Source organism: Rhinopithecus bieti, unplaced genomic scaffold (genome assembly GCF_001698545.2).
Source record: "Rhinopithecus bieti isolate Rb0 unplaced genomic scaffold, ASM169854v2 scaffold_39273, whole genome shotgun sequence".
NCBI lineage: Eukaryota > Metazoa > Chordata > Mammalia > Primates > Cercopithecidae > Rhinopithecus > Rhinopithecus bieti.
Genome location: NW_016816078.1, coordinates 499,729 through 509,955, shown reverse-complemented (window position 1 = coordinate 509,955; position 10,227 = coordinate 499,729). Strand labels below are relative to the sequence as shown.

Sequence of the window (10,227 nt, the reverse complement as noted above, 5' to 3'; positions counted from 1 at the left end):
ATATTTTATATTATCATTAAATAAATTAATATTAATAATATAAAATTATTGATGATATTTCATTATCCAATTATTTATTGGCTTAAGTAATTGATTAGTTGATAATGATTATTGTTAAATTATTGTACTCTTGGGTAATACAGAGACTGCATACTTAGCTTTGCCGTGTAAATACCATTGTCTGCTTCCTGGTTAGTGGCTCCAGGGAGGCTATGGCAGAGTCAAGTGCTTTTGTCCTTAGCATGGCCCCACTCTTCTTCTGTAGGCTGCCCACGATTTTTTGCTATGCCACATATGTATTGGTCTGTTCTCACACCGCCATAAAGAAATACTCGAGCCTGAGTAATTTATGGAGAAAAGAGGTTTCATTGGCTCACGCTTCTGCAGGCTGTACATGAAGCATAGTGGCTTCCGGGGGAGGCCTCAGGAAAGTTTCAATCACGGCAGAAAGCAAAGCCGGGAAGCAGCGCCATCCTCCATGGGCTGAGCAGCAGGAAAGGGCGTGGTGGTTCTACATACGTTTAAACAACCAGATCTCTTGAGAACTCATTCACTATGCAGTGTCACGGTGGGATGGGGCTGAACCATTCGTGAGAACTCTGCCCCCAGGATCCAGTCACCTCCCACCGGGCCCCACCTTCAACACTGGTGATTACAATTCAACCTGCGATTTGGATGGGGACACAAATTCAAACTCTGTCAACACACACCACATCCCCACTTACTCTGTCACCCAGGCTGGAGGGCAGTGGTGTGATCTCGGCTCACTGCAACCTCCGCCTCCTGGGTTCTAGTGATTCTCCTGCCTCAGCCTCCTGAGTAGCTGGGTGTAGCTGGGATTATAGGTGCACGCCGCCATGCCTGGCTAATTTTTTGTATTTTAGTAAAGACGGGGTTTCACCATGTTGCCCAGACTGGAATCGAACTCCTTAGCTCAGGCAATCCCCCCGCCTCTTCCTCGTGAGCCACCACGCCTGGCCCTGTGATTTCTTTTGACTTTAGTTTTGCTGGGTAACAACAAAATAAGAAAGAATATACACACATACTATTGTTCACCATCTTTTTTCTTTTTATGTAATTCTAATATTCTGTGTATACAGTTTATTGTAGTAGATCATTTATTTCAAGTGTTAAATTGTAAACAGTAGTTTTGACAGTATTTTAGAGACAGCTGTACTCTCCCTGGCACAAGGAAGAATGTTTTAAAAATGCAAGTGTCCTCTTTAGTGGACACTGGTTAGTTATCAATTGCCAGTCCTTCGAGGGCAGAGAATGTGCCTGTGTGCTTACATAGCCCCAGGACCTAGGATTGGACATGGAACTCAGTCCTTACTTATTGAATGAATAAATGAGTAGATGGATGACCTGTTTTTTTTTTTTTTTAAATCTCAGAATTTCTTCTCACCCCTGATGAGTTAAAATATTACATAAAATTATGCATCAGCCTAAATTGCAAATTATCCATGTAGTTAATGTGTTTCTTGTTAAAATTCATTAATATAAGATGACCTGATGTTCATTTAAGAAAAACAACTTTGTAATTCAAACTCGCGGAAAGATTAACAAAAAATAGTGATCACTCTTAGTAGCCATAATATTTGGTTTATTGTCTGTGTTGGTAATAATTTCTGCTGTGTTTTCATACAGTGAAGTGATGTTTCTGCTATTTATTTTAGTTACATTGGAATTTGTTATATTTATTTCTTTGTTTTCCTTTTGATAAGAGAAGTACGCACTTAGTTATTTATAAAGATGTTTGGACTTCACATGTGAGTACAGTGGTGACATGCTGGGTCACCCTGGCCATTGCTTAGCTGTATTTATAAAGTGGATATTACTGAGCAGTTAAGTCTTAACATCTGAGAATCACCCACAATTTCCATTTGTGGAAACTGGAAAGGATAAGGTAGAGTGCAAGCAGAATAAATTGAACTTAAATGTCTGTGTTCAATTGAGTTGAGCTTTTTCGTAAGAATATTCAAGCCTAGGTCAACATGCAGTTTGTTTTCCCTCTCACCACCTGGAATTCAGTCTCTGTCAGTCAATGTCTTTTAAAAGGGAAACGCGTTCTTAAACGCATACTTTTAGTACTTTATTACTTATCTTCCCTTTCTTGGTTAAATAGGCTGTGTTAGATATTTAGCTTCCTGCCCCTTTCTTTATGAGACAGCCAGAGCAGTGCTTTTTAAACCTTACTAACGTGTGGATCACCTGGGGGATCTTACTGAAGTACAGATCCTAGTTCAGTGGTCTGGGTCTACTCAGGCTTGAGGTGAGGTCCACGCTGCTGGTCCTGTGACCCAGCATTGGGTCCCCAGGATGCAAAATACGACAGTGCTTGGAAATGGTGAAAAAAAAAAAAAAGAGAAAAGAAAAAACTTTTTTTGAGATGGAATCTCACTCTGTTGCCCAGGCTGGAGTGCAGTGGCACGATCTTGGCTCACTGCAACCTCTGTCTCCTGGGTTCAAGCAATTCTTGTGCCTCAGCCTGTTGAGTAGCTGGGATTACAGGTGCATGCCACCACACCTGGCTAATTTTTGTTTTTTGTAGAGACAGGGTTTCACCATGTTGGCCAGGCTGGTCTCAAATTCCTGACCTCAAGTGATCCACCCATCTTGGCCTCCCAAAGTACTAGGATTAGAGGCGTGAGCCACTGCACCAGGCCAGAAATGGTGAATTTTGAATTTGAATTCAGCTCTTCTTCAATTCATAGCCCACCTTCGTTCTAGCATCTACTTCCAAAGATAGCCTAGAGAATATTTTTTATCTTCTATAGCTGTGAACCTTGATATGGGCATTCTCTGACCGCTATGTGTTTTGAAAAGATTAATGGATAAGGCAGTGGATTTTACTGCTAACCCTGCTACACTGTAGCTGTGTAACCTTGGGTAAGGCAGTTTCTTTTTTTTCTCTCTCTCTCTTTTTTTTTTTTTTTTTTGAGATGGTGTCTCGCTCTGTCGCCCAGGCTGGAGTGCAGTGGTGCGATCTCAGCTTACTGCAAGCTCCACTTCCCAGGTTCATGCCATTCTCCTGCCTCAGCCTCCCGAGCAGCTGGGACTACAGGCACCCACCACCACGTCTGGCTAATTTTTTGTAGTTTTTAGTAGAGACAGGGTTTCACCGTGGTCTCGATCTCCTGACCTCGTGATCCACCCACCTTGGCCTCCCAAAGTGCTGGGATTACAGGCATGAGCCACCGCGCCCGGCCAAGGCGGTTTCTTTATCTGTAAAAGAATGGAAAGATTACCTAAATAAAGTACTCAGTATACACTCAATAAATATTAAATACTGTTATTATTCAACAAGCATTTTTGACACCAATCACTAGCCTTCATTAAAAGTGTAACTTGAATGAACCTTGAATCACACTGAGTGAGAAGAGCCAGACACAAAAGGCACATGTTGTATAATTCCTTTCATACAATATATCCAGAATAGGTAAAGCCATAGAATAGAAAACAAGGTAGAAGTTACCAGGGATGGAGGGGAGAGAGGGATGGGGAGTGATTACTTAACAGGTACAGGATGTTTTTCTAGGGTGATGAAAGCGTTTTGAAACTAGAAAGAGGTGCTGGTTGCACAGCATCATGATACAAAATGCCACTGAGTTGCATACTTTAAAATGGTTGATTGTATATTATGCCAATTTCACCTCACTTAAAAAAGTCGTCATATGTGGGAAATTGCTTTGTTAAGGCACGAATACAACTACTAAATAGGTTTGTATTTTTAAAAGAACTTTATGGAATTATAGGAAGCATTTCTTGATGCTATGAGATGTGTTGGAAATACAGAAGAATAGCTTATTTTGGAACAGATATTATTGCCTTGAAATTTTGCCGGTTCAGGCTGGTCCCTTCAGAAGACTAGACCTTCTTTATTTTCTGACTTGAAAATGCTTGGGACGTAAGTACCCTATTATTTTGTTATTAAAAATTGTACCATTGACATCCCCAATTTTTTCTCCTGAAGTTCAGTATAACCTAGAAATAACTTCATTGCTATACTATTTCATTGACTACATGGGTACTTTTGTAGTTAATAATGATACATAATGTCTTCATGTGGCAGAAACATTAACCTGCCCCTTGTCATAAATCTGTAAAAAGATAGACATTGGTTTAAACCCAGTTGTTGAATTCTGTGCTTTTAACCAGTATATTACACTGTCTAGTTGGGGAAGAATCACAAATATTCTTTTTCTTTCTTTAGAAAAATCCAAAACAGCATACAAACTAGCAAACTCTCATAAATGTTGTTTGAGAAAACCAATTACCCTAACAACTAAGACAAAGGATCTATAAAATCTGATGAGAAAAATCTTTGTAATTTGATTTTTATAATTTTGTTTTCCTAAATTAGTAACAAATTAATAATTATTACTTTTGTTACTCTTATAATAAAGTAAATAATAAAAAAAATTATAATAAATAACCTTCCATAAACACCTACAACCACACATTTTACCACAGTCGGTGGAGTGAGAGGTGGATGGAGGAGACAGTGGCAGAAACACCCCAATCACTTTCAATGATTAAAGTAAAGATATGTCTAACTTTACTCCTAAAGTATCATCCAGTAAAGTGGAATGTAAAACATACTTTTGAACTGTTTGAAATCAGCTACATTCCTATGGCTTACGTCTGTGGGACAAGTTTCTAACTATCAGATTTGATTTTTAATTAATCAAGTGGCATTTTATACCAGCAGTTCCCAACCTTTTTGGCACCACGGACCAGTTTTGTGAAAGACAATTTTTCCAGGGACTGGGGGATTGGGAGGGTGAGGGAGGAATGGTTTCGGAATGAATCAAGCACATTACACTTATTGTGCATTTTATTTCTATTATTATTACATTGTAATATAGAATGAAATAAGTATACAACTCACCGTAATGTAAAATCAGTGGGAGCCCTGAGCTTGTTTTCTGCAATTAGACAGTCCCATTGGGAGGTGACGAGAGACAGTGACAGATCATCAGGCTTTAGATTCTCATAAGGAGCATGCAACCTAGATCCCTCACATGCACAGTTCACAACAGGGCTCACGCTCCTATGAGAATCTAATGCCACTGCTGATCTGACAGGAGGTGGAGCTCAGATCAGGAGGTGGAGCTCAGATCAGCAATGGGAAGTAGCTGTAAATACAGATGAAGCTTCCTTCACTGGCTCACCCGCCACTCACCTCCTGTGTGGCCTGGTTCCTAATAGGCCACAAACTGGTACCAGGACCCCTGTTTTACACAACGTGGAGTCTTTTGTATACAAAAGAATATTGTTGACTTTTGCCACACGGAAGCCCCCCTCGCCCCCCTCCCCCCGCCTTTTTCCTTTCCAGTTACATTTCCACAGGTATTCTTAGTACCACAACTGCAGTTGAATTTCCCAGTATGGTGGGTGGTAAGCTCTGGTGGGCGGTATGCTTGGATAAGGCTGGCTATTTAGAAATGTGGAATAAATTTACTGTTATGATTAACAGTAATGTTGCCTATCAAAAATTGTGAATGTTAATAAATGTTTTCGACACAATCATTAATGCTTTCCAGTGAGTTAAACCAGCTTCATATTATAGTTGTATTTTTCATACCAGTAGGGAGTCATTATTAAATGGGGTCATGTTTTCAAGCCCAACTTAAAATCCCTCTTACAGATTGCCTTCCCCCCCACCCCAAGTTTTCTGTCATCACTTAGACATTGAAATAATTGCTTGTTGTTTTCCCTCTCTAAATTTTTTTTGAGAAGGCAAAATTGAATACCTTGTTCAGTGTTTTGCTTATGAAATACTTTGTGAATAAATTTTGGTTTTGGCTGAAGAAAATTTCTTAGGCAGTTAAGAAAATACTAATAAGCTAATGAATGAATAAAAATTAATTCGATTGATCCTAATTGGAGATGTAACATTTACCGATATTTAGCAGTAATCCTTTTGATCACTCAGAAATTTGTAATTCTTTGAGAAATAAGAAGTTGAGAGGGCTGTGTGCAGTGGCTCATGCCTGTAATCCCAACACATTGAGAGGCCGAGGCAGGGCTGACCAATACTGTGAAACCCCATCTCTACTTAAAAAAAAAGAAAAAGAAAGAAAAAAATTAACCAGGCATGGTGATGTGTGCCTGTAGTCTCAGCTACACAGGAGGCTGAGGCAGGAGAACTGCTTGAACCTGGAAGACGGAGGCTGCAGTGAGCCAAGATTGCACCACTGTACTCCAGCCTGGGGGACAGAGGAAGACTCTGTCTCAAAAGAAAAGAAAAAGAAATAGGAAGTTGAAAAGAGCTTAGGGAAGCACTGCAGCCACTGGCCAGCACCAGTACTCCATCATAGTATATGCTTTTCACTTATAAGGAACTGTAATTTAAACTGTGGACTTTGGGTGATAATGATGTGTCAACATGGGATGACTGGGTACAACACATGTAGCACTCCAGTGGGAGACATTGAAATGCATGTGTCGGGGCAGGAGGTGTATGGGAGCTCTCTGTACTTTCCTCTTAACTTTGCTATGAAGCTAAAGTGGCTTCGAAAATATAAACACAGAAAAAAGCTTGTGCTTTCTATAGATTAATTTGAACATAGACACATTAACATAATAGATACATTGATGTGAACATAGGTACATTACGTTGAACACTTTAGGTTTTTATGATGTCCTATACCACAGTAAACTGAAGAAGTCTGCCTCACAAAGTTGTTCAAAGAACTCTAATGCTCTCACTGCTCCTTCCCTGCCTTGAACAGGAGGGTCTTATCCAGTGCAGTAAGGTGGGAAATAAAGTGTGCATACATATCAGACAGGAAGAAATAAAGCAGTTTCTATTCACAGATGTAGTTACTAGTTACATTCATCAGCAAGGTTTGGGTTTTATGAATGATAATATTACAATGTAAAAAACACTATTTTCATTATGTAATGTGTTACCTACAAGATGCTGAATTCCTGATGCAGCAGATGCTGAATTCACTCTGCCCTTCTTATGAGAAATAGGTTGGGCCAACCTTTTGTTTTTAAGTTTGCGTACAGCCTTACCTGTGCACTTTCAAAGTAGATTTTCGCTATTTTGAACACTCTACTAAGGTAAAGATGTGTTTGGCCGATGAAACTACTGGAGCAAAATGTTTACACTGTATTTCTGATTTGATGATTTAATACAACTGAATTAGTGTTTTCTCCTATCTCTATACAATATTAATTCCTGGGATGCCTATGTAAATTAATTAATTTACTGACCAGAACTCTACTTTAGCCTCTTATGGTTTTATTTTCTTAACATTTAGAAAGGGCTAAATTCAGAGGACATAAATTTTCTCCATGAGGTTGTTTAAATTCGGTTGACATTTTAATGTGGATTATATTTGAACTTGAATGCCGCACGCATTTTTAAGGCTGGTTCCTGGCTTCTGTCACTGGTACATTGTATTTCTCACTGTACTATACTTCTATGTTGCCTCTTGTCTGAAATGAACCTGATTTTTACCTTTTATTTTCTGGGTTAATTTTATGAGTTTGTGGGGAGCCTCACATATTGTTATTATATCTCCTTAAATAACATGCATTGAGGCTGAGGTTGGCAGATCAATTGAGGCCAGAAGTTCAAGACCAGCTTGGCCAACATGGGGAAACCTGATCTCTACTACAAATACAAAACAAATTAGCCAGGTGTGGTGCTGGGCGCCTGTAGTCCCAGCTACTCAAGAGGCTGAGGCAGGAGAACCGCTTGAACCTGGGAGGTGGAGGTTGCAGTGATCCGAGATTGCACCACTGCACTACAGCCTGGATGACAGAGTGAGAGTCTGTCTCAAAAAACAAACAAACAAACAAACAAACAAACAGGAATTATATAATCCAGCTTTATTATTTTAGCTCTAAACTTCTGGTTTATAGAGACAGATTTTCAGGGATTTGGGTCCTGGAGTAGAGATGGCTGCAGAACCTCAGATATTACTGAATTAAAAAGGAAAAGATTGTACTGATCATTTAAAAGTATGGGGATTCAAATACTAAGAGTATAATGATGATGATAATGATGATGATGAAAGCTTGTTTATGGGACATTTTACTCTTCCAAAGTCTGGGAAGGAATTTCAAATGTATTCCGGGGGACTTCTGAAAATATTAGCCAATGTTAGAAACCAAGTCGCAAGCCAAAGGGATTGCTTTGGAATTTAGGCTTGTGATCCATCTTCTGTTAATTCACTGTTTTAATTAATAAAAGTCTGGAATATTTATAGAAGACTGTTTATAAAACTTCACAAATTAGAAACTTGGAATTAAAAATATATATATAATATTTCATTGTGTAAAAACAGGATGATATTTAAATATTCGGCCTCATGAGAATAATGACTCAGATTTCTTGTTCTGAGACTTTTTCTTAACCAAGTTTTTTTTAATATTCATAACATTTATGCAACATGAAGATTCTGAAGAGACTTTGTTGTTTGAGAACACATCTATTTCAGATCTGCGGAGTGTATCGCTGCTGAATTTTTTGTTTTGTTTTTGCTGTGTCTTCAGAGTGACTCTTGGTTTATTGCCTGCTAAGCCTAATAAATGTATAATAAATCTGCTTATTGTATCACTTGCAGGTGCTATGGTCTTTAGAATCGGGTCACTGGATTACTGAGGAGCCATTCGAACTGTCTAATCACTTCCCTGCAGCTCCTGTAAGTCAAATATTGTTTTATGATGGTAAATGCAATTTGGTGTTCTCAAGAAATTATTATAAACGTAAGGGTAGAATTGAAGTTTTTATCAAGTCAAGCACAATAATGCCCATAATTAAAAAGACATTCACAGAACTTAACATCTTTTATCAATTTATTTGTGAGAACAAATGTGAGAACGTGAGACCATCCTGCCAAAAGTAGTTAGGAATGCAGTCCAAAGAAAATTTAATGATTAACGTCCTCAGAATTGAGAAAAACAAAATTGAAAAAAGACTGAATTCTTGGGCAAGTAGTCTTATACCTTGTTTAATGTTTTTACTGTTAATAGAGGCAGAACTGATAGGTATAAAATTATGGCTTGCTGGTGCTGTGATAGCAGTCTTTATATTTTTATGACTTTCCTAAATTTCACTTCAACTTTCAAATGCTTCATGAAAAAGTTCTGGGTTCTAATTTTTTTTAAGATGAAGTAATAATTAAGTGGGTAATTTAAGGTTTGGTTGGATACAGAATTGTGTGGAAGTTGCCTTTCATGTTCAAAAATGTTAACTTGTTTGTGACAGTTTATTCATTCAAAAGATTAATATCTGAAAGATAAATGGTGATTTTATCTGCCACCCGTATTGTTATTTAGCTGTTTGAGTAGGCCGTATGGCTAAAACATAAAAAGGAGTTCAACTGTGCTCCCTGATCACTGTAGTTATCTGGGTTGTTGGGTTGTTTGTTTTCATTTTTAAGATTACTGTTTGATTTCCTTTCAGCTTTATAAATGTTTTCTTAAGGAGAGAAAAGTTCCTCTCAGCAAAACTGTTTGTTTGAAATACTGTGTAAGGAACTGAAGTGTAAAGTAAAACACAAATTCCCCACTTCTCGGTCATAAGAGATTATATATGATGCCCGATGACATAATGAGGTTTGTCCTTGAATTTTGTTTCACCTGCCTACATGGAAAATTGATATAAATTGTGTTGTTGCCAGTTTTTCCTGCATTATCATTTCCCTGCCTAAGTATCCATCACTGTTGTCATTGAGATATCATAGAAAGTTGTTGTTGTCTTTTGAGGCTGTGAAATTTTCTTATTTTCCGTTGTTTTTCCACTTGATACAAGGCCATGATACCGTTGTTGAATTCATAAAACCTTCTTAAATAGAAAGTAGATACAGTTCTAAGGTAGGGAGGTTCTTGACTCAGTTAAATAGTTGTTGGAAAAGTGGACCTTGGTGGAAATAAAACAGAGCCTTGACTTTGCCAGAGTCCATCACTGACTCAAAATATGTAGCAACACCTATGTGTTCTAAAACTATGTCAAGGGAGCGGGGAGAAGTTGGCATAAAATAAATTATATTTTAAAATGGAATAAAGAAAAAATAATGGTAGAATACTTTAAGGTAAAGACAGACGTATAGTAGATGCTAGTTGTAGACTGGACTCTGAACTTCCTTGCAAATGACTCAGAAAAGAATATATGAGAGATTGCCTTTAAATTATAAAGCTTTACACAAATGTTCATTAGTATTAATTGTACTATGAAAATTTCAAAAGGAGTTAAAACTCTAGGAG

General features: G+C 38.1%; 1 protein-coding gene across 1 annotated transcript in view; it reads left to right on the top strand.

The window, feature by feature from the left end:
• MCPH1 (microcephalin 1) overlaps nt 1–10,227 on the top strand; it is a 246,742-nt gene that overhangs the window by 88,187 nt on the left and 148,328 nt on the right. Inside the window, 1 exon segment of the mRNA XM_017854315.1 lies at nt 8,586–8,663. Within this exon segment, the coding sequence (XP_017709804.1) occupies nt 8,586–8,663 (78 nt within the window).